This window comes from Manis pentadactyla, chromosome 10, assembly GCF_030020395.1.
Source record: "Manis pentadactyla isolate mManPen7 chromosome 10, mManPen7.hap1, whole genome shotgun sequence".
Classification (NCBI taxonomy): Eukaryota; Metazoa; Chordata; class Mammalia; order Pholidota; family Manidae; genus Manis; species Manis pentadactyla.
In genome coordinates, this window is record NC_080028.1 from 67,762,313 (window position 1) to 67,787,844 (window position 25,532).

At 41.2% G+C, this 25,532-nt stretch overlaps 1 protein-coding gene across 2 annotated transcripts in view; it reads left to right on the forward strand.

Moving 5' to 3' along the window:
- The first annotated feature begins 984 nt into the window (after window positions 1-984).
- KITLG (KIT ligand) overlaps window positions 985-25,532 on the forward strand; it is an 84,559-nt gene continuing 60,011 nt past the window's right edge. Inside the window, exon 1 of one of the 2 annotated variants that reach the window (XM_036905335.2) lies at window positions 985-1,469. In XM_036905335.2, coding sequence (XP_036761230.1) covers window positions 1,455-1,469 — 15 coding nt within the window. In that variant the 5' untranslated portion in view covers window positions 985-1,454. The remainder of the gene's footprint in view (window positions 1,470-25,532) is intronic. The other variant, XM_036905334.2, reaches the window with a different exon arrangement.

The window sequence follows — 25,532 nt, forward strand, 5'->3', positions numbered from 1 at the left end:
AAACACAGTGAGCCTAAAATTTTACCTAGTTTCTTAATCTCCCATGGGCATAGTTTTGGCATATTCATCCTTAACAAAGGCACACTGAACTAAGGAAGGTAAATTTGAAGTCCTACTTTTGTATTAAAATACCTAATTCTTAAATTTACACATTAATCTAGTTTCAAAAGATTGCTGGTGTAAATATCCAGTTAACATTTTCCTTTAAACATTAATAAAATGCTTTTTAGTGGTTTCCAGTTATAAGAACAAAGGTAGGAAGGGTTTTGGAGAATTAATAAACTAGTTATTTTCAGTATTTTTCAAGTCTGTTGCGCTAGGGCTCTGGATTCAAAATAAGCTGTGCCGTCCATCAGTCATGTTTTGGGAAAATTGAGCTCCCTAAGCCTCTATTCCATCATCTATAAAATTTAAGAGTGACAGGACCTATACAACAGGTTTGAGGAAAAGGTTTAAGAGACGATCTATGTAAAGTCCTTAGTGTAACGCCTGGTATGTAATTAAGAGTATCACATATGGTGTTAGTTACTGTTGCATTATCTTTCTGATTTTGAAAACTTGCCTAACACAAAAATACAGCTCTCAAACGCTGCTGTGTTGGCAACCTGCACTTTGCTTCTTGTTCTATCCTAATTTCTAAAGAAGCATCAATAAACCATTTTGAAAATAGCATCTCCCTTAGCAATACTTAACCCTGAGTCAACAATTCTTTTAATTATTAAATATTCATTCACTAGAGTAATTGTTTCAGAAAAGTACAGGGGGTAGGACAATGGCCTTGCGGATCCTAATTAAGCTTTTATCTCTCTAAAGAGTGTCGGGCTGTATTCTTTGCTGGGCAACCACTGGACTCCTCTCCCCGACGGCCTCCGCAGAAAGGAGGGAGCTCCCGGCCCTAGCCAGAGCACGAGGCCTGTCTCCGGGCGGTGCCAGGTGAGCCCCGGCGCTCTGAGAGGCCGAGCTGGGACTCGCGGCGCCCGGAGCACAGCGCGAGCGACGGCTGCAGGTTGCTCAGCTTCTCCCTCAGCGCCTGGCGCCCTCGTGGCCTCCCGCCCGTGCGCGCCCGGGGCCCCTGGCGAGGGGACGCGCTTGGCCAGATCGGTCCAACTTCAGGGGCGTTCACGGTGCTCTGGCCGCCCTCCCGGGTCTCCCCGCCCGCGCCCCGGCCCAGTCTCGCTTCCCAGGCTCCGGAAGGGAAGGAGGCGTGCCCGGAGCAGGCGGGAGGGAGCGATATAAAAGTGCTGGCGGCGCGCCGGGCCCGGCTTCGCTTGCTGCCTCACGCCGAGCTCTCGGGCGCCGCTAGGAGCACGGGCCGCGGAGGAGGGCGCTGCACTAGGGCTACCAATGCGTGGACTATCTGCAGCCGCTGCTCGTGCAATATGCTGGAGCTCCAGAACAGCTGAACGGACTCGCCACACCGCTGCCTGGGCTGGATCACAGCGCTGCCTTTCCTTATGAAGAAGGCACAAGTGAGTAGGGCGCACCCCGGAGCTCGCCGGCTCTCCAAGAAAGCCACCCGCGAAGCCCGCGAGAGCACTGCGCGTCCCGGCACGGGCTGCGGGGGTGTGGGGCTGGGCCCTCCGGCCTCGCCTAGAGGGTGCGGGGTAGGCGTGCGTGGCGTGCGAGCCGGAGCCGCCCGGCCGGGCGAGCCAGAGAGGAGGAGCGGGAGTGATGAGAGGGAGCTGGTGTCAAGTTTGTAGCCGCAGCCGTGAAGTTTGGAACTGTCGGTCGGGAACCGCAGTTCCTCCAAGATGGACGGATCTGCTCTTTGGCCGGAGAGTTTATTATCACGGCAAGGCATGTGTTTGCACGGGAGGCATTTCTCCGTGGATTCCGGGAGATTACAACACAGCGCTCCGTGCACCACGCTTGCTCTGGGGCCCAGAGTTTTGTGCAGCTCCCGGGTGGGCGCGGGGCTCGTGCGCAAGGGTGCCACCGCTCAGCCGCAGCTCCCCGCGGGGCGGAGAACCTGCCCGGCAAGCCTGGGAAGCGGCTCCCGCGGCGTTTGCCCGGTTTGCGGCTCTGGTGACCTCTAGACGGGGTAATACTTCCAGACTGCAGACACCTTCTTCCATTACAAAAGAGAAAAAGGGTTTTGGCTCTTTTTTTTTTAATGGGCACCTCTAATGATAGTTATTGAGATAATTCCCAGGGCTGCTAAATTGTGCATTATACATAAACACTGTGGGTAAGAACGGCCCAGGGGTACAATTAGATTTTTTTTTTTCCTGGAAACAAATATCTGGCTTGTTTAGAAAGGGCTGCCGCGGTACTCCCACCCACAGTTCTTTTAACCACTTGAAGTTCTTACCTTGTTTTAGTTTTTTCCCTCGGAATTTTTCTGGTTATCTGCCGCAGGTTGGGTAAGGCTGCCCTTTCAGCACCGCGGTTCTGTCTGAGGTCTGTCGAAGGAGTGGAAGTGATGGTGGCGGGGGGGAAATCAGGGGTTTATATAAATCATCAGTTTAGAATGAAGGCACCCATGTGCTGAAAATGCTTTTAAACGACCCCCTTAGTATCATATTTTAAATCGATGTCTAGTAGTCCTGGGGTAAATGTACACCTTGATAAGGAAGTAGGAAGAATCGAGCCCCCAATGCACCGGTGTGGATAAGGGCAGGGGGAAGGGAGATTGCCTGGCAGAAGGGAGATCGCTAGGGTAGCAGCCTAAGATGAAGAGTCTCGGAGCAGCGCTGACTCCGGTCTTGCAAGCAGGTTAGTTTTACAGGCACAGCATCAAACGCTGCACTTGGGATCACACAGTGTGCTGTTGAAATGCAAATATTTAAGACTCTGGCAACGAAAGAAAAGTTTTATTGTAATTAATTGATTTGCACAAACTTTCCGCTTTCTGCAGTATGTAAGCCAGCGCGAGGAACCAATTCCTTAGTAGTAGCATATGGTCGCGTGCATAGTAGGTCTGAGATCTCCTTGGAGAAACCGCTACCTCCTAATCTAGGAAATGAGCCCAAACCTTTATTTAAACAAGAGCACCGGAGACAAGATCAGGTTAATGACCAAACACTCCAAAGGGGGGCGATGTACTATCCCGTCACTTTGAGAGTCAGTAGGATTGATGATCCTTGCTTGCTTTGCGAAACGAATGTGAGCTCTGTAATCTTCTTTCTCTCTTTGATTAAATGGCTGTGTAAATCGGATTACATGGAATAATTCCATTGGAAGCTAGAAAGAGGTCCATCTACCCTGAAAGGCTGTGGTGTTAGTGACTCAGTGCTGCCGACCAGGGACATTTGAGACATTTTAGAAATGTGACCTGTTCGGACCAAGTTAAAGTGCAAGCCCTTTGGGGGAACTTGCTGATGTTAAAGGTCTTGCAGGCAAAGGAGGGCAGTGCCCTTGGTGAATAAAGGCATTCATGGCCTGGGATCTAAAGACCTTCAAGATTTCCTTTAAGGATACTTATAGCAATTCCACATTCTTACCACTGAAAAAGGGGACACTGGAAATAGCAGAAGGTCAATAAAATATTCCATGATAATGGGGGGGGGTTGATTTTAGTTCATATCGTTAAAACTTCTAATCCAAAAGTTACAAATAAATTTTCTGTGCAACTGGATGAATGAAGACACCATAAGGAAATCAGACACTGAGAGGTAAAGATCAATGGTTCTACTAGATCTAATGCTGCATCCTTGCCAGGAAGGAATCTGTTCGTAGTCGATAGTTGATAGTCATTTATGAAGATGCCATCGATACCAAATGTCTATTGTAAGTCAAATGGTTCTGTACTCTCCCATTACCCAAGAGATAAAATGATAATAATGACAATAATAAACCTTAACTTGAATTATGCAGTTCTATAAGAATTACAGAGGCACCAGGCATTCTGGCCTCTCAGTTAAGCCAAATAAATGTGAAATTCCATCAACAACCACTTGGGGTTTGAAAAATGATTCATTTATAGAGCATGTGTAATAGACTTAAGTATTTGGAAAATAATTACACAGGCAGTAGTCATGAGGGGCATTTGTAACAAAGTTATTCACAGTTATAAAGAAATGAATGAGCTTTGCATTTTTTCAGATTTCTGATTGTATTCTATTCATATGTGGGTCTTAGTTTTTAAAGGGAATTTGCTCTGGCTTAGAAAAAACACTTTCAGTGTATGATCATTGTTTTCAGTGTAACACTCTGACACACTGGTATATTAAATAATAATTGGGCAGCATATTTTGCAAGACCACTTAGAAAGTGCTATCAATTTAATGGGCCTGGTGCCATGTTTATTGATATACTTCTGTTTTGGTTTTGAGATGCTTTGTGAGAATTTTCATGACTATTGTCAGTTTTAGAAATCCAAAGACAGGAAAAGATCATCTTGCAAATAATGTAAAAAGACCATTTTAGCCACACATTAGTTCTCAGAGAAGAAGCAAATAGAATGCTAGTTAGCTTTTGTTACTCCAAAGAAAACATCCCTCTTTTATCTGTGTGAAGTGCATCATCTGGGTGGATGATATAGGTGTACAGAAAAAATTTAACATTTATGAAAAGAGCATTTCTTAACTTTGTACTAAAAAAAAATCACTCAGTTTGGAATATGTGCATTAAATAACTAATTAATATAGCTTTTAATTGATGAATTCTGCCAAGACTTTAAAACACAAGTGCTAAGTCAGTTTTATTTAACATAAAACAAGGTAAGTGACCATATGGAAATTGGAAGGCCTGAGCCAACCCAATTAAAATTGCTTGATTTTATGTATGTCTAACTGCTGATTTGAAGATAGCAAATTGTGAGACACGTTTGTTCTTTAATGATAGGTGACTGAAATTTTGCCATCACCATATATTAAAAGAAAAGCCCCTGCCCGAATGGCTAGTCTGAGTATTAGAGGTTTCTTGTACGGTCTCTTGAGCTCCCTGTGTGTCCCCTTCCCCATCCATGTCCAGGAAGCACCTCAGGTATAGTGGAAAGATCCTAGGCTCTGTGAAGACTTAGATTTTAAGTCCTGTTTTATCATTGGTGAGACAGATGACCTTAGGCAAATGGTTACACTTGTTGGGGTTTCTGTTCTGCAATAGGTACAATGATTATAAAATAAAGATTTTTCTCATGTGACAGTTTTAGGGACTAAACGAGATTTTATATGTAGCTTTATTCCAGCACAGTGGCTTACTCTAGTTACACCGTGAATTTATTGTCCCTGTGAAGAGAATTGCCTGCCCGCTAACATCTAAGCCAGAGAAAACCTGGCTATTGCAGGTACAACATGCCTGGCCAGGAAAGCAGAGACCAAGTTTTCCTAAAAGGGGACGTGTGGATTCAGTACCTGCCATTAGAGGCAGATATCTGTTTATAGGCTGTACTTAACACATATCAAAGTAGGAATATGTGAAAACAAAGGATATATGTAGCATGAGAGATGTTAAATTCTTTAACGGTTTTCTTTAAAGGTGAAAGTGAAGTAATTAGAATTGAAAATAGAAATAATGGAAATGTTATCACCATATCTGATTCACTTTCATATTTCCACCCTATTGCTTTCTAACTTTAGACTAAAGAGACCTGGTCAGCTTTCTAACCTTGATGCACTTGCTCTTCTGAATGAGGCGTTCATATCTGCAGGGTGTCTTTATTCTCTTTACCAGGCAACATGCGGTTACATTTTGTTGTTGTTATGCAAGTTTGGTAGATTTTTCTTTTTCTTTTTCTTTTCTCCATTACTTTAATGTTCTCTTTTGTAAATTAGGGAAAGGCATTTGGATATAAAATCTCTAAGGAGTCATCTTTTGTCTTTGTTTCTAGTATATGACTCACGAGCAGGCAGGAGATTCCGTTTTGGGTGTTAGTCACCTGTGTAGACAGAACAATTCATGGAACAAATTGAGGGAACACCAGGATGCTTTTATAACATATGAGGTTTTCAGTGTCATTTTGTATAGACTTTGTCTCATAAGACCATTGACTTTAGCCTTTCTGATTTTTAGATGCAGTGAGATGTTTCTGTGTTTTCACTTAATTATGGGCATACTGAACACTGTTTACAAGGGCTAGAAGTTTGAGATAATAGTCATTATTCCATCTCTATCTTGTCCTGAGAAAATGAGGTTTGGGTGGTGGTGGGGTGGCTAATTTTCTTATAATTAAACCTTATGGTTCTTTTTTTATAAATCACAATGTGTGCCATCTAAAGAAAGCGGCTGTCTTTGTCTTTGGCTACATTGTCCTATTTTTCTGGGATGCCACATTGACTTAGCTATTAGGGGATGGAGTTCTTTTATTGGCCTGGAAACTAAGTTGTATGATTTTGGGAAGGTATTTGAATCTCTCTGAACCTCCGTTACCACAACTTTAAAATGGGAAAATAAGACTAGGTGATTTCAAAGTGCCTTCCAGGTCCTGAAATTCTCTATTTCTAAGGTACAGTAAAATAGAGGTTTGAACCTGATGGGATTTAAGCTTCCTTTGGTTCTGAGATGTATGTAGGCATTGCTTAGGTGTGAATACAATTGTCACCATTGTTCTATGATTATGAACTAGCCAATCGGATAAGCGAAGGAGACAAATTTTAGACTGCTCTACTTGAAGCCATTTCACCTACTATTGATATTTCTCTGTAATAAGAATGATATCTACACTTTCCTATTTTAGCAATATCCATACTTGAAGAGAATCTCTACTTTCCTTCTTCTAATCTTTAAATTCTCTAAGTGAAGTGAGGAGGAATCATACGGCAGAAGTCAGACATCCAGGGGAGATCAAGCTTGCAGGAGGTGGTGAGGGCCTCCTCTATTTGCTTGTCTTCACTGCCCCTGCAGTGATCACTACCCGTGGACATGGAGTAGAAATGAAGAGAATCTGATCATGAAGTAGAAAGAGTACTAGATGGTAGAATCAGAGCAGTGGGTCTAGAGCTTGGCTCTGACTGCAGTGGCAGTCCCTGAGTCTTGGGCAAGTCATGGGCAAGTCACTGAGTCTTCAGAGCATCTCTGAATTGTGCCTTAGAGTTCATCCTAAAACAGTAGTGGTGAGGGGAGGGATCTGCAACTGGAGACACAGCAGCTGTAAAGGGAAGGAGCAGCTTTTCTGCCACAGGGAGAGACCATGCCTGTGGCTGACACTGTGCAGAGGGTCTCCTTGCTCTAGATTTTTGCAGGACCAGTACCCTCTGCAACATCAGTTGCCTACCTCCTTTCCTTAACTTCTCTCTAGGACTGACAGCAGCTGAGAGTTGGGAAAAGTGCAGTGGCAGGTGCTCCTTAGCAGTCACAAGCCATGACAGTTGTCTTCTCATTGCTGAAATAAGGAAGTTCAAAGATCAGCTGGACCCCCTCATCCAGCCAAGAGACCATGGATTCCTCAGAAAGTAGAGTTGTGACAATGATGACAGCTCTTTTCCTCTCAGCGCCCGCACAGTCTGGTGAGCTACCCACTGAAACAAAGTTCAGAACTGAGGCGATGGTCCAGACAATTAAAACAGCAGCAGTGACTCTGGGATATCTGAGGCAGGAATTCAGCACTGTGCAGGTGTAGCTATTGCCTTGGGGCTTTGAGTGCCGCCCATTAGCATGTGGTCTTACTGGAGCCAGAGAGGCAGCCTTCTCTGTGTTCTGGGTGCACAGACTGCAGGACAAAAATCTGGCAGTTGCCTTGCAAAGAATGCTTTTGTTCTCTAGGGTGACTGTGCAAAAGGGGGGAGAAGAGAGAGAGAGCAAACCCCTGGGCCATGAGCATTTGAAAAAGCCAGTTTCCCCCGCCTTCACCTTTGCAGAAAGGACATCTCTGCTGCAGAAGAGCCCTCGGGCCAGGGCTGGGAGGAAGGAGCACAGCCGGGAGGGGGGCTTTGTGTTTGTCTGCAGGCTGTTGCCCTTTCAGGAACAGAGAAGTTCATCTTCTGAACACACTGTGAGTGCTTGGAACATTTGCCTCTTTTTCACCTTGACACAAAATGTCTGAAAAGAGAGACCTTTCCATTTGAGTGCCTTTAGGAAACCCCAGGACTGAATCGAATCTCATAATGGGCTTGTTTCTTTCATGTACAAGTGTTTGGTAGTAAACCAGGAGGCCTCTGAAAATTGAACAGTGGCTGTGTATTGTGAGGGCTCCCCTTTTGCTCAGTTTTTCACTATTTATTTGGGGTCCCTTTCTCAATGCCCTCCTAAACAACGGCCTTAGGAAAACACAGAATCCTTGATTTCCAAGAAGAGGGTAGCAGAGAAAGTGGGTTGGGTCATAAAGGCCTTGTCCCCCTCCTGGAATGTGTTGTTCATGTGGATTGCTGTCAGAAATGTATATTCACTGCAGAACTTTGGATGGGTTCGGGAAGGATAGAGCTGTTCATATAAAATGGTTTCTAATGTGACCCAGAAGACCCGAGGATTGCAAAACAAACCTCAGCGGCCACACATCATTATTTATGTTTCTGTATAAACCTACAATTTCATGCCTCTGAAACAGTCAACACATTAGGGATTTCCATTTTTGATGACTAACTAAAACCTCTGTGATTGCTTTAGTTTGAATCTCAGGTGATTTTGGAAAGTTGCCCTATTCGACTGGTCCTATCGAGAGATCTCCGGTGTGTTGTGTTAGGCAGAGGACTAGCACATGTCATTCTCCTACGTGTTAGAAAGATAGATTATCACAGGACCTGGACATGGGTGGTATTTTCTGCCTCTAGGTGTTCCAAAAAGGATACTGAAATGTAGGAATAATAAACGAGTGTTTTTTTTTAGTGAAAAGGAGCATAATGTTTTTAATATCAGTTGAAATTAATTCTATGTAGGAAAGCACAGGACTACAAAATAGGGTATATATAATCCTTCCATTGTTTTTACAACAAATTCTAACCTTTTTTTTGGTCTTACCCCTACCCAGAAAAGTATTTTTAAAATTTTAGTACATGTTTAAAATGTACCATTACTATAGTACTTATAGCACAACTGTCTTAATAGTACTTAGAAAACAGTGAACTTTTTTTGCCTCCATTTGAAACTTGGATGTTTTTTATTCTTCAACAGTTCAATACACTTTTAAATCCCAAACTGACTTGACCATTTATTGTTTGTACTTTTGTACAAATGTCACACATCAATGATTCAGCTTGAAGGAATGAAATTTACAAGTGTTTGACATTTAAATGTATAGCCATATTAAACATCGTTTAAAATATTCCATCATTGTTTTATTAAAATCAAATCACCCTGATACACTTAAGATCATGCCAGAATGGCACTTAATAGAAAACAGTTGAAAGATTAATTAATTGGTAGAACTTTTCTTCTGGGAGGTTGGTACTATTATTTAAAACCATATTTCACAGATGAGGAAACTAAGATAAAGTCTTTCTCCTGTCAGCTCCAAGTGTTCATTGCCAAGATTAACAACCAAAGAGACTTAGCAGGTACAGCCACAGCACATTAGTGTGGCTTATTCACTATCTCAAAGAAATGCATTCTCTTTATAGGAGCATAAAATAAAAAAACAAATGCAATTCAGATACTCAAAACAGCTACCAGTAATAGAATTTGGACAACAAAAATTTCATGATACCAGTTGCCCAGCAGAATGGCTAGATGCTCAATGAATGCATATAGAATGGTGTGGAACGAATAAATGCCTAATGCAGTTTAAGTGCTGATAGGATTTTTAGAAGTGTTTTTCTTTTTTCTTTTTCCTTTTTCCTTTTTTTTCCCTTAACAGAAGGCACATTTTTACTACCGTACTGGGTCTGTTAAACACAATGTTTGGGTGATGACTGGAATACCTCCTTTGCTCACTATTTACAGAATTAGTTTTCCGTGAATATGCATTGTCATTTACTGAGCAAACCTGGAGGCCATGTGAGAAAACAGAAAACATCGGATTGGTTTACAGATCAAAAGTGGTAGGGCTCTGCCTTCAGTAACTGTTTCTCTCTGAATATTACTGTCCCAATTTTTAAAATGGGTATAGAAATATCTGTTAGTAGTATTGATGTGATGATGGAGATAGACTGATGGTTTAGTCACTTGCCCTTAGTAATTATTTCCTTCTCTGATGAAATAGTGAATAATCAAACATTACAGCAAATCCACATGCTGTAAGAAATAAATCCATTGTTAGCAATTCTTGGCTTGGGCTGTAGGACTTGCATGAATACAGGAATTTAAAATAATCCTTAGAGATTTATGTCTTAATCTGCTTGATTTATAGGTTATCTACTTTCCTAACACTTGCAAGCGCTCTTAGCAAGCTAAACAAAATTTTACTCCCATTTTATCTTCCCCCCTTTCCATGATTTTGGCCTATACAAAATAGGTCAAAAGACAAGCTGCTTAAGAAGAGGAATAGCAATTTATTGAATAAGGAAATAAGACTAGTTAATAAGTTGTTTGTTGATTACTCATCGTGGATGAGCCACTATGCCACAAACTGCACTGGTATATCCATTTGATTCTACCAAAAAGAAGTTATGAAGGAGATATTATTAATGAATTTTTTTTAACAAATAAAGAAACTAAAGCTCAGAGGGATTAAGAAAATTTGCCTATTAGAAGTAAAAACTGCAAGTAAGTGAAGATTTTAGATTTGAAGCCAAACTTGTTTAATTCTAAAGACGAGATTTCTCCTAACCACTGCAGTAGAATGCACCCATATTTTATATACATACATACATGCATACGTATACATGCAATCTGTAAGGTGTGAGCTTTTTTAAAAAAATTTGTGTGTGGACATGATGGCTTTTAATCTTATTCGGGGACTACTGAGAGTAGACAAAGCTGTGTTCCTGGATGAGTGACAGGCGCCTCTGCCCCTCAGTACTACCCAAGAGCATAAATGGTTGTAATGAATGGCAACTCTCCCACGTGCCAGCGAACCTGGGTGTGGCCACCAGCCTCTCCCATCTCCGCCTCCCTAGTCCTCAAACGCCTGCTTCTTCTGTCTGTTGTGAGGGAGACACCTTGGTGTCTTTCAAATAAAATGGTACTTTTGTCAGCCAGAGGGCAGGTTTTAGAATATCTTTAAATTGTGCTTTGAAATAACTTCTTGGAAAAAAAATGCTTCGGGGATTAGTTGAATCAATTTGCTCTGACACTATTTTCATGCTGTTTTGTAAGACAGTTTTAAAAGTAGCTGTGATCATATTTATTTAATAATAACGTCTTTATGCTTATGTCTGGTTTTCAAAACTATCAGCCGTGTAAATTCTGACCTTTTTTTTGTAATTACTTGTCAGTCCAACTGCATGAATAGTAAAAATTCATTATCTGCATTGACATTACAGTGTTTTTAAACAAATGGCTGTTGGAACACCTTTATCAGCAATATTACTATATAACTTACTCATCAGTGGTTTAGTGGAAATGAAACACCAGTTAAAAGGTCCTGGCATTATCTGAGTGCAGGTGAAGGAGACAACAGAGGTGTAATGAACCAAACAGATTACAGTTAGATGGCCTGCTTTGGTTGACTAACATGTAATCCTCAGAGCCTCTGTCTCCCCATTCGCCAAACAGAGAGAGCAGTATGGCACCTTTCTCTAAAGTGGTTATGAAGATTAAATGAATAATGCACAAAAAGCCCGTAGTCTAGTACTTAGTATATAGGAAACAATGTTACTGTTATTATTAGCATTAAACAACAGGTGAAGTTATCAGTAGAGATGAATCCTCTGCAAAGAAAAAGACTTAAATTTCAGTTTCCACTGTCATAGTAAAAGGGAAATTTGAAGCAATTTATCCAGATACCTCAGGCTTCAAATTCACTTTAGACTTGAATAATTTGTTTTCGTTCCCTACTTGAATAAAAGCTGAAAAAAGAGCTAAATATGTTTAATTATAATCGCAAGACAGTTTACCTAGAGCAAAGTTACTTCTTTCTATCATGCGCCCAAGGTCACAGAACCAACATGTGGTGGAGCCACCTTATGAATCAGGCAGTGTGGACCCTGAGCCTGAATTACTAAACTTCATGCTACACCTGGAACTGGGGGGACAGAACATGAGTCTTTCCCATGAATTGGTGAGTGATTTCCTGTTTTCCCCTGTCTTGGGGAGGAGAGGTCATTTTTAGCATCAACAGAAATGCTGCCACTTATCAAGGGCGAGTGGAAAGAGCATGGCTTTTGTGTCATAGCATCTCAGTTTACCTTTGGCTCTTGCCAAGGGATCTTAGGCAAATTATTTAACCTTTCTCAGCCTGAATATCCTTTTCTATAAAATAGAAAAATAATACTTTGCATCTCTCCTCCCTCCTTTCCTGTTCCTCGACCCTCCTTCCTTTTCATGTTCCCTCCCTTTCTTACTTTTTTAACCTAGAAATAGTATGTTGTATATCTGCTTTATGATTGTTACTTACAGAATTATATTGTTATTAAACACATGTTGTAGACTTAGTTTAGCAAGAAACTGTGTTAACACTAGATTATGTTTGCACAAAGTGTTTGACTCCATTGGCCTCACAGGCACTTGAAGAAACATGGACTTTGGAGTTAGAATGAGACTTAAGTCCTATCTCTGTTATTCACCAAGGCCATGTGCATGTTACTTACTTTCTTTCTTTCTCTGCCTCAATGTCCTCATATACATATATAAATGAAGTAATAGCACATAGTTGGAAGAATGCAAAGGTTAAATGAGATCATACATGGAAATTGGCTGACCCAGAACTGATGTTCCTTAAGTGGTATCTCTAATCTTTAGGGACTGGATTATACTAGTAAACAGATCAGTATACATCAGACTATCTACTCCTTGACTGTTTGTTCCATTTGTGTGATGGCTTTAATAATTTAAAACCTGTTGTCATTGAAAAGCAGAGAGATCATGAGTAATTACAGGAAATGGGATTGGGTAACCATGAACTGAGATCTGTAAAGAGTCTGGGTCAGAATCAGTACCGCTCCCCCACTGCCGTGTAACTAAGGATGCCGACACACATCTTGGCTGCTTCACAAGCTGTGGGAGAGAGAGGTAATGAGCAGTGTTCTACAGACTGCTGTTCCATTCAGAGGCCTCGGCTCATGTTATTTTTCTAAGCCTTGAGTGATGAAAATTTCAAACTTTCTAAATTCATGAAAGTTTTCTGTTTATTAATGTCTTCCAAAATGAGCTTCCAAATACTTTATATATATTATGTATTAATAGCATTGGAGACTCACATATCTATAGATCTTTGAACTGGATGACTTTGACTCACTTGAATCTTGAACATTCTGCTTTTCTCATTTTAAATATGAGGTTTTTAATAGTGTCTAACTCTTCAGGTGATGGTGAGGATTAAATAAACCAAAATGAGAAGAGCTAGTTCCATGCCAGATACCTAGAAAACTTAGGTAAATGCCAGCTTTAAAGCAAAATGTGTCTTTGAATTTAAAGCCTTTTTTTTTTTTAGCCTGTGTTAAATTTAATAAGTGTATAGGATCAACAGTTTGAGAATGTTTCCATTTTGAATTCAGCTTTTATTTTCTTGTGGGTGGTGATTGTGTTTAGAGTTTAAGGGCTTGATTGTCCAGGTTAATCTTAGAGTAGGTTTTGTATCAATCAAAACAAGATGCAAGGTACTTTTATCAGTCCATTTCTTCAGGTAAACAAGCATTCCATTCTTTCACAGAACATTAAACTGTTATGTTCCTTTTGATGGAGTGCTGACTTGTTCAAAGCACATGTGAAAGACAGAAAACAGCTCCCGTTTTCTGAAGTCATATAGTCTAAAGATGTTTCTAGAGGTTTCTTGACTGAATCTTTGACTTTAGCTACTTCAGTGATTAAGTCACAACCCAGAAACGTATGAAATCATTTTGGGTTCAGTTCAGAGTAGGATCTAACACAAACCTTGAACCAAGACTGCGAAAACCAGAAGTAAAATCTCTTTAAATCCTGAAAAAGGAAAAAAATGTATAATTCCAATCTTTTTAAAAAAAGGCACAAAGGATAATGGGAAAGAAACATTGATATGTATTATTTTTGTTAGTTGCGTAGGAGGAAAGCTTGTTTTGCAATGGGGCTTAAGTTTTGCATCTTTCCCTGAAAATTTGTGTCCTGGCATCTGAGGGGTAATATGGGAAAATCAGAACAAGAACTTGCTGACAACACAGGCGATCCCTGTCCTGCATTCAGCTGTGAGGTACTGATATGTGGGTTGGTGACAAGGAGGGTGATTTGGAAAGTGGGAGGAACTTTAGAACATTACTATTATACACTGATGTCAACTGGAAACACAAAAATGTGCGCACAACACCACCCCACACAAACATACATTGTTCAAACATAATTCTGTTAGGAGAGATAAATAGATCATTTGGGCCTGTAGGAGAGAGTGAAGACTGTGGATGAGAAAAAAATGAAAAGCAAGTTGCTTGTCATCTTTAAGGAAATAACATAGTAAGTTGAATGGCAGTTGTTTGCTAATTCAAGATGTATAGAGAGCTGAAGCGCCAGAAAGAATTTTAGGACTAAAATATGGTTGATGGTGATGAAGAAAATGCAGATTCCACTGCTCATCAGAAGTGTGAGGTCCCAAGTTTGTTACATCCTTATCTTGCCTGATCCTTTCCATCTGTGAGGATGGTCATGTGAACATTTAATTTTACAGAACAGGAATGTGGACTTAGGGAGGCTGAGCAAGTTACTCAGTACAACTCATTGCCTTCAAAACTGATCTGTTTGCTACTAATTCCTTGCTTGGACTCGTATTGCTGTCATCTTCTTTTGCCTGGATAATATGTTTTCCTTGATGTAGAATGCACAGGACTATTATAAATACAGTAAATGGATTCTTCCTCCCCAGCTCACCCACGTTCAAGATGTTTCCTTTCATATTTTCTTTCCACATTTTGTGCTGGTTAATAGTTAGCCAGTACACTGGGCAGGGACAGGATGTCAGGTAGTTTCAGATACTTCTGTGTATAATCTCTACCCAGAAAATGATGAAAGACAGAAATACTGACAATATGAGAAATTTTAGATGGTTTAGTAAAAATACTCTTTCAATACTATGGGGAAGAGGTAAGATTAGCATTCAAAGATATATTTAAGGGTGGAGGAAGAAAGTTGGGGATTAACAAGAAATGATGTTATCATATTTCATCTGTGATTAAAATTCACCATCTTAGTGACCCAAGGCAATAATACTACTGCTTTATGATACAGTTCTCTAAATGAAGGTTTTGTGTACTTTTAAAAATTCACTTAAAAAGTTTGTAAGTCTCTTTTGATGCCAAGTTTCCAAAGTTCTGAAGTTTTTAAAGTTATGCCACCTTGTAACCTGGCCTGTTTTACTTTTCTTTTGAATCATCAGAAAGGTAAGCTTCTTGGTTTTGGATGTGGAACTGAAAGGCTAACATTTCTGGAACCCGTAAGAGCTTTCAAGTTTTAAATAATTATGATATCACAAAGAGCAAAGTCTACCTCCTGTCTCAATCTGCAAACAAAAGTTCCAGAAAGTACCATGAATGAGAAGAGGAGGTAACATACAAAATGTTATCAGTGAAGTAAATGTGCAAAATGCTTTGTGTCGATTTGACACTTCAGTCATATAGCAGCTGAAGTATATCTTTTACATTGCATTTAGCTGAATGCAATGCTCGTAGAGGCCTCTCTGCATTTCCTGGGGTGGTGGACCCCCACTCTCACCGACATGGTGAGGCACGTGCTCTGCCAACCAGGCAGTCTCCCTTTCACAGTTTTCCCTCCATCTTCTTTTGATTACTCTGCTTTGACAAGAAGCCCGAAGGATTATTTTACCATGGTTACCCACTCACCTTCTTTACTGACCAGATGGGAAAGTTCCTTTCTTTTTTTTTTCTTCTGGCATTATTTAGAGTAAGGGCTTGAGGGTTTAAAGTACATTTTCTATGTTCTTTTGTTTTTAACTGGGAATCTTAATGGATAAGCTTTCTAAGTTTTTTTTTTTGAGGAAGAATTTCAGAACACAGTTAAACTCACTTTATAGATTAATTCAGACCCTTTAAAAAATAGTAACGAAAAGTGTGATGCCAATACACTCATATCTTGATAGGTTGTAAAGTCTGTATTTCTGTTGTACACCTTCGTTTATTGAGTTTGGAGTCTCCTCCTCCATAGTGGTATGGAGAATGCTAGGCATAACTCCATGGATATCCTGGCGAAAAACTGGAGTAAAAGAACTTGCCACTTAATCATACTTATTAACATGACAGTGAGATAATAGAGCCTATTTTACAGGTAGGGGAAGTGTCATTTGAGCCAGCTCTTGTGTAGGCTGGCATGCAACTTTCTTTTTCTTGCTAACAAGTCATGTGAGCAAGGGGCAGTAAATACTATGCCTGTGTAACTCTGAAGAAAAGGTAGCTGGTTTTATACTTTATTCCTTAGTCAAAACTACAAATGGGTCTGGGTGACATAAAAAAAGAATTCCATTCTATAAGCAGTTCTTTTGGTTGTTGTTTTTTGGGGGTATTTTTGGCCTGCTTTATTCAGTAGGGATGACAGATAAGAGTCAACCAATGCTTTGGGAAGAGATAAGATTAGCATTTAAAAGCTTAACCTATGTCATCACTTTTTTTTTTTTTTTTTTTAGGAGAGCGAGGTACAGGCTTTTATTTAGAGATAAAGTGAAAGGACAGAGCTCCCGGCTCACGGCAGAAGGCCAGGAGGGGACAAGAGAGTCCGTAGTGGTGCGTGTTGTCTAGGGGGTTTTATAGGAAGTTGGAGGATTTTTCGAGAACATGAAAAAACTTAGGGGTGGGGACTTGTTAAGTGGTCCCTGAATATTGAAAATTAACTTAACTGTAAGGAATTTCCTGCCTTGATTTCTCTCAAGGGGCACCGGCACCTTGGTTTGGGAGCATATCAAAAGGCTGCCTGCCCAGCCCCCAAGGTGGGCTGAGGTATTGTCTACTTGCTAAAGAATCTTGCCTCTTGAACTTCCTGGGTGTTAAAATGCAATCTTATCTTTAAGATGGAATTCTTCCTGCCTTTAACCATGCTGTCTACAGCTGGGTCTGCATGCTAAGTTAGTTGCTCAGTTTGTAAAATCACCTGTCAGATCTGAAGGAGGAAAGACAGCACATAGGCCTGGGCCTTTTAGTATGTTAAAGTGAATCTTACACATGGTTACAAATGATTAGCATAATAAAACATGTGCTACTCTTCTTTATCTGGGGAACATTAACTGATCTCACTGAAGAATGATTCTAGAGCTCAATGTTTAACATAGAGTTTTAGAAGGGGGGGTTTCCCTGCGTGTAGTTACATTGCTCTGACTGCAAATATCCCGCCCTGCCCCCTCCGGAGGCTCTCACCCTGCTCTGACTACATCCATGGTCCCTGTCTTATTCCCCCCTCTACAGATAGAGAGAGACCCTAGCTGCTGCTAGGGAAAGGGGGCAATGGCTGCTCTGGCTGCTTCATGCTGAGAGGGGGCGCAGTAAGGGATGCAGCTAGGTCCTCATCAGTGGATGGTTGAGAGGGCCTCGGAAGATGGGCACTTCTATTCCAGGTTCCATTTCTATTACTGTTTGCAGTTTGGTGGCTTTGTAAGAGAGTTGACATAAGGAAATTCTGATATTTCTTATTATATTGCATACTTCTCTCAAGGACCAAGCCTCTCCATCAGAGAGTTTGTATTGAGGCCAGGCTTGTGTGCAGAAGATAAAGCACTTTTTCCTTTTCAGGGTCTGGGGATCAAAATTGCTCCCAGTTCCTCAGAATGCATTCCAGAGGCATGTCTGGCTTTAAACTTGAAGAGGAAGCTCCCACCTTGCAGCGGTGAGCGTCAGGTTCCGTGAGACTGATGAAGTTTGGAGAGAGTTAGGGACGCCCCCTGCCTCACTCAGAGGCCAGGGCGTCCTGAAGAAGCTGGCTGGAAGTCAAAGAGAGACAGAGACAGAGAGGCGCTCCTCACGGATACCAAGCTGGGCTGTCGGGGTCTGATTCCAGACACGCGGACCTTTGAGAAGCCGCTGAAGTGCAGCCTCAGCCTAGACTCCTGCAGTTGCCCAAGGCTTTCCTCAGTCCCTCGTATCCGAGGAGATGCCTCTGAAAGGGAATCCTGGCCTCCACTCAGCTGACATTCCCGGCTCCCAAGGGAGATGGGGGATCCACTGAGGGAGACGCAAGGGAACCTGTCGCTCGAGACTGAGATCGGCAGCCAGGCTAGTCCCATTTAAGTGGCTGACAAGCGCCTGATTTTGTGTGCCATAGCCGGCTTCCTTCTATAAGGACAGCAAAAGAAAAGGCAGGCTTGGATGCCGATACTCATCTCCGAAGTTATCCCGGACGAGCCCCCAAAGATGATGCCGGGGTTCTTGTTTGCGGAGACGAAGAATGAGCTTCACAAACAGTCAAGGTAGGAGAGCGAGGTACAGGCTTTTATTTAGAGATAAAGTGAAAGGACAGAGCTCCCAGCTCACGCCAGGAGGGGACAAGAGAGTCCCTATGTCATCACTTTTGAACACATCTGCTTCTAAGTGAAAGCATATTGACTGCATGTGTTTCCAGTACAGAATCACCATGAATATTTTTTTCTTTGAATGGCTGCTTTAGAGACTTTGATGATCGCAGCTCTTTGGGGAAATGGAGAAATTTACAGTTGCATATTATACTAACTTCTAAATAAGGTACAGAATTGCAAACTTCTTAGAAACTTCCATTTGCCTTACTGTAGGACAGGGTCTGCATTCCAGGTCTGTGGGGTTTTTTGTTTAGTTTTTTTTTTTTTATTCCTTTGCTGGGTTAATAGGGAACATAAATTCACATCATAGTTAATCTAGTTCCTTTAGAAAGGGAGCTCTGGGGATTTACAGGCAGGTCAGCACTTTGATAATCACACTTTGGTCACAGCTTCCAGGAACAGCATTTTCCACTGGTTGTTTGTTCATTAAAAATGTTTATTTAGCATTTACTATAAGCAAGGTGTGTGCTAGCTAGAGGCTAGAGATATAACTGATCAAAGCAGTTACTTTGTTCCTGTTCTTCATGGGACTTACAGTCTACCCCTGGTTTTGTGTCCTAATTTGCCATTTTCTTGGAGCTAGAAAAGCATTTAAAGGTACAAAGAAAATGATTAAAACTTCAAATTGAGAAGCATTAGCTAATGGCACATTTTGGGTCATTTTTATAGAGAATGTTGCAACATGACTCATACTTGTCGTCATTGGGATTTAGCAGCTATTGGACACAGGAATGAGAAAGATGACAATGGTTTATGCCCATCAGATGAGCAAAACATCTGTGTATTCTTCATTCACTCATTTAAAAAACATTTATGAGAGGCTGTTCTGTGCTGGGTACTGCTGTACCCACTGTGGACAAAACAGTGAAGGACTGAAAGTACGTGCCTTATGGTGCCCAAACTCATGTGTAGGAGACAGATAATAAGGAAAACAGGTGGGTGATGTTGTAATTTCCTTGTGTGACTATGGACAAAATCTGCTAGGGACTGAGTCATACATTATCCAGACTTTGTTGGTGCCCTATTTCATATTCCTGAGTTTATTCTCTGTTCAAATGATTGAGATACTGCTACCTCATGGTCTGTACTATATAATAGAAAATTGGGTTATAAGAATATTTTTATGGGTGTTTTAGTAGCAGTTTGCAATGCACGTAATCCATAAATGTGAAGGAACGTGGACTATGAAGGGAACAGGTCAAGGTGCTAGAGAAAAGAATGGTGAGCAAGAAAAATATAATCCTTTCCTCACACTATTGACATTGTTGCCGGAAGGACCAAGTATTGAAAGAGTAAACTAATTAGGTTATCAAGATAATTTCTGATGGAAAGTGTTTCTGTGGAAATAAAACTGTGATATAAGAATGCTGGAACTAAGATTACCTGGGAAGGTTTGTCTTCACAGGTCATATTTTTAATTGAATCCTGAATGATGAGAAAGATGTATGTTTTGCCAAGAGGGAGAAAGCTTGCAGAGCAAGTGCAAAGGGCTTAAGGCAGGAATACCTTTCAGGTATTGCAGGGACAGAAAGGAGGCTGGTGTGGCTGGAATATGGTTGGGGGGAGGTTGTGGTAAGATATGAGCATGGGTGTGGACAAGTTTATGTTAAATAGGGCCTTGTAGGCCTTGACCAGGAGTTCACATTTTACTTTAAATATAATGGAAAGGCATTCAGAGATTTTAAGCAGACAATGATGTTTCATATTACCAGAAGACCACACTGTTGTGAGTAGCAAGCATGAAAACCAATTTAGACAGACAGTCCTTGCAGCCTTCCAGGCAGGAGTGTTAAGCTAAGCACAAGCACTAGCGATACGGAAATGGAGGGAAGTGAATGTTTCAAGATTGATTTTGCTGGGAGAACTAATAGGATGTGACAGACTGGTTGTGGAAATGGGGAAATAGCACTGGGACTGGTGCCCTGAGCTTTAGTTTGAACCACGGTGCTTCAAGCTGGGAAATGACACTATTGCAGATGTTCATTCTAGGTGTGGTTGAAAAGACAGCAATGAGAACGACCACAGTGAACATTTAGGAGCGTGTGCTGTGCATCAGGTCCTATTCCAGGACCTTTACACGTAACTCCATGCAGTCTTCCACCAGCCTGTGTAGTAGGCTCTGTCATCGTGCCCATGTTACAGGGGAGGAAACTAAAGTACAGAACGATGAGGTGGCTTTCCAGAGGCCACAGAACCACGTGGTGATGGAGCAGAGATTAAAACTTGGGCAGCCTGATTTTAGACGTGCTGCCTTCCAGCCCCAGGTTCTTTACCACCCCTCTGTACATGAGCAAACACAGTTTTCTACAGCTGTCTTGGATTTATTACTGAAGCTAAAGCTGACTTTTGAAACTCAGCTATTTAGGTTAACATTCACCCTTTGCCCAAACAATTGCGCTTCACTTTTGCACTAGGTAGAGATGAGCCTGCCTGCTTGGGGAGAGCTGCTTGGAATCCAAGCCCAGGATGTGATTTCACAACCTCTTTCTATCACCTTCCTGTGCTGTTCTTTAATCTATGGGGGAGGCAGAACGTAAACGGGGTTGTGACATCCACTCTTAGTACAGCTTTTTGTTTTGAATTCAACAGCTAAAAGATTAGTAAATGATAAAATAACTATTGCATTAACAGTCATGTCCTGGTCTGTCATGTTGCCAGCCATCTTATGGGCACTTTACATAACATTAATATTTTCAAAACCCAAAGAAATGCTATCACGACAACAAAACTGAGGCTCACTGAGGTTACGTAATGTATTCAAGTTTACAGCATGTCACTGACAGAACAAGGATTTGAATCCATGTCTTACTTTGTTGATGTTCATTTCATCTATTCCTAATATCATCTCCTTCATAATGAATGCACTTGGCATTATGTTATTGTTACCAGAAGTGTACTGTTACCAGAAGAACACGTCCTGGGCATGCCAAAGGTAAATGGTTACTGCACTTTGGGTGGTAGAATTATATTAACATTCTCATGGATTGCCAATGAAAGATTGCACCTTTTTTTTTTTAATTTTAAAATGATCCTTATTTTACAATTTGAATTTTGAAACACTAGTGGAAAATTCCTAAGGTGAGTTTAAACTGATCTTTATGAGAAATAAATGCTTAGTAATTTGGGTTCTTTTTTTCCTCATATTGCTTTAGGGTTTAGTTGCAGTCAGTATAATCCACTCCAGCTAGTTGAAACAGAAAGGGATATATTAAAATTGATGTTGTATACCCCTGGAAAGGCTAGAAGAGGGCACTGAGCTTCCAGAGCTTCTGGTCACCTAAGCCCAGTGAAGTCCAGAGATGTCTGTAAAGCTGCTGTAGTCAGCACAGGAAGCTGTGAATGCTGCTGACCATGGGGTCTTGTTTCCCCGCTTCCGCCCATGCCAGCCAATGCATCCTCAGCATCCAGCTTCTCTTTGCAAGGATTTCCTTCCTGTATTAAATCTCAAGGAGTTGTGCCTGATTGGCAGGACCTAAGTTACACCTGCAACTGCAGCTAATGCAAAGGAGTCTGAGAAATGGAGATTTTAGTTTTGCAGCTACTACAGTACAGAAGAATATACAAGAAGAGAATATGCTGGAATGGGAAGTGAAAGAGTCAATCCTTGGTATCCTCCATGTTTGCCACATTCAAGTTTTCTTTTTTCAAGTTGCTCTAAATCAGGAGCCCCTAATATGTTGCCTTTCAACCAAATGCAACCTCATATACCTTTTTAGACATTTTTGTTTGTTTTTCCCCCTTGAACTAGAAAATAGTAAGTCTCAGACTTCAGAGAGTACCTAAGAATCACAAGGAGAGCTTGTTAAAAGTATACATTTCTGATCGACATACCCAGAAGTTTGGATTCTGTATGGTGCCTCAGAATCTGCATTCTTGGTAAGCATCCCAGATGATTACACTTGCCTCTAAACAGTAAGACTGCCAACTCCCCTTGTCTCAGCTGGGGCTCCTTCAGTGAAAGGATGAACATTTCAGCAGATTTTCAGCTCAGCCAAAGGCAGTTGGTATGTCCAGCACACATTGCACACTCAGGAATGTTTGTGCAGTGACCTTTGCAAACCAGGTTTGTCATCTGATGAGATGAAGAAAATGATCAAGATTGTGAGTGTTCTTGAGCTCGTGCCTTTAAAACCACTGGTTTTGATGTCATTTGGAAGCAGTTAAAGCAGAGTATAATGATTATTATTTTAACATAGTAAAAAAACCCAGGTGGGAAAAATACTTTGGAGGGTTCCTAAGCTGCTTCCTCAGATTAAGTTTTCTCAGAAATTAAAAGGCCCTGTGAGACCAAACTTGTCAGGCTCCCAATAGCTGATCTGATCAGACATCTCAGCACATTTAATTATAATCATAGGGGAAAAAAACCACAGGCAGTTCTGGAAAGTTCAGGCATTCAGTCCCAAGTTCAGTGCATGGGTTTGGGCAGCAACTATAGCCTCTCACTCATTTTCCATCTCTCAATTGTTTGGAGTTCAAAAGATTTTACAGATATTGAAGAATTGCAGAGCTTTTGATGTACATGCAATCACACTTCTGGAAGCGAATCACATAGTTCTGAGGGTATACATTTTAGGTTTTTGTAGCTGTTTTTGGAAAGCTCCTCCCCCAGGTTGCATATCGTGGTGGTTCAATTCTAAGAGCAACCACTTGACATAATAGTGAACAAAGCCATCCACAGAGAAGCATGGGGAGTGCTGAAGATGGGTATGTGGATTTCAGAGCCCTTGTGAATTTATTTTGCCGTGTTCCTATAACTGGAGTCTCTCTTACTTCTTTGAAAATATATACTTGTAGCAAAAAGAATTGACAACAGATATGTAAATCTAGATTCAACATTGAACTAGCTCCCACCAGCTTTCTAGACTAGTTCCGTTTGTTACATATCATCCTCACAAAACTGACTAGTCATTGACTAGCATCTCCCTAAATACAATGGATTATTCTGTATGGGAGGATTCCTTCCTCTGCTTTTATCTAACTGCTAAAGAACCATATTTATGAACAGCTGATGGCCTGTACCTTACTGTTGGTTCTAATGAAATAATCTCCATTGCAGGTGCAAAAGTTTATGCTACCATGTGTCTCTATTAAAAATAATAACAGCAAAACGTGGGTCCTAGATTTTAGCCTGAGGGATTCTCACACAGCAGACAAACCTCTGAGCTCCCCTTGCTCTCATTAACCACAGGTGAGCTGTTCCCCCTGTGTAGACCACATAAGAAAGAGGAAGGCTTAGTTCAGCCCCACTCTTTCAGAACTGTCTTCCCTTCTGCTAAGACTGAGGTTAACTTTCTAACCTTTCCAGCTGTTACCGACTCTCGTCTTCCTTTCCTAGGCAAGCTGTTCTGCTGTACTCCTGAAATGCCCCATACTCATTTACCCCTGTAGTCCATCCACTGTGGTCTGACTCCATGGAAACTGTCCTCGTCAAGGTCACCTCCACCAGCTGCTCTTAGCAGCCAGCGGGTTGGCATCTTTTAGTGCTTGTTATATTGATAATACTCTCCTTTTGGTCCTTTGCTTTTTCCACTGGCCACATAACACCAATCAACCTATTTGCCTTTCATGATTTTGGCCTCTCATTCCTTCTTTCTCCTCCTTGTATGGTGGAGATGTTGGCATTGACTCTGGGGTGTTGGTGATGACTTCCAGGCTTCCACTGCTACTTCTTATACATACTGGTTTAGTGAATAGCACCATTTTTTTACCCACTTACCCAAACTGGAACCTGGAAGTCACTGTGACTCCTCTCCCTTTTCCCACCCTTACTTTATGTCAGTCACCTTAGTCCTTCCGTTCTGCTTCCATGTCCTTGAACTTGTCCGTTTCTCTCCATTCCCACAGCCCTATCTGAGGCCCTCATAAGGTGACTCTGGATGCCTGCTTATTGCTTCATCTTTCTGATGCCTGATAAACCTTTCAAAAGTAAATCAGATATTACTACTCCCTTGCTTGAAGTCCTTCAGGAGTTCCCCAGTGCCTTTAAAATAAAATCCAAACCATTTAGTAAAACTGAGAGGGCTTCTGCATATATCTCTAGCCTCATCTATTATTGCTTATTCCTTAACTCATTTTCCAATGCTATCATAAATATGAAGTTTTAGGACAATGTCTTGTTCCCTCACTTCTGTGGGCACCTGCTACTTTCTCTGTCAGGAATCATCTTCACCCCAGCTCCCTTCAGTTTGGCTGCTTCCTGCTTACCATTAAAGAAGGTATCGCCTCCTCCCAGGAGCTATTTCTGAGCCCCTCCTTAAGTTGCCCTCCCTTGTCCCCTAAGTGAAGTTTGTCCCTCCCCACCCGTTTGCCTTTAAGTGAGTCTATCGCCTTGTGTGGTCCTAGTAGATTGATCTTCCAGAAGCCAAATACCATATCTCATATCTTTTATTTCTTTATCTTATGTACTTATGTACTCCAAACATATTTGTTGAATGAATAAGTAGCTTTTCTTAGAAGTCTGAAAGCACTCAATTTTGTTTTTATCAGAAAGAACAACTTATAACTTCATTTTTGGGGTTTTTTCCCTCCTAGCTATGTAATTTTTTTAAGCTATGGTGAAGTGTAACTTGGTTCACCTGAGCTACCTATTTACCCAGCCTAGTAAAAACTTGACATTGTGATTTCAACTAGAAACCGATTCAGTAAAAGGGACCTATACGCTGTCCACAGCATCGACATTATAAATACAATTGAATAGTTCATTAAATATGAATTAGATCAGTTTTAGTATCTGACTGGTCCACTATTTTTCTTCCCAGTATAGTATAAGTCTTAGTCTAAACCCAAAGCTCAGGGATTTCCTAGCACAGTGGTCATAAGTTATTTAATCTCATTAAATTGTGTTTTACTCACCTGCAAAATGAGTAATTATATCTACTGGCTGATGGGAAGGTTATATGAAATATCTGAAAACTTTCTTCTAATGTGTGCCCCATAGTAGGAGTCAGTATATGAGTCTTCCACTTTAAGTAGCATTTACATTTAGAGTAAGGACTGACTAACTTAGGGTGATTTTCCCATTTTTCCCCCCATAGGTTACATACCTTGAAATCCTTAAGATCTCCTTTTACATTAAAGCCATTGTCTGCCTTTTTATATTAGACATGCCATCCTGGATGTTCAGCTTTTGTTATAAGAGCACATTCACCAC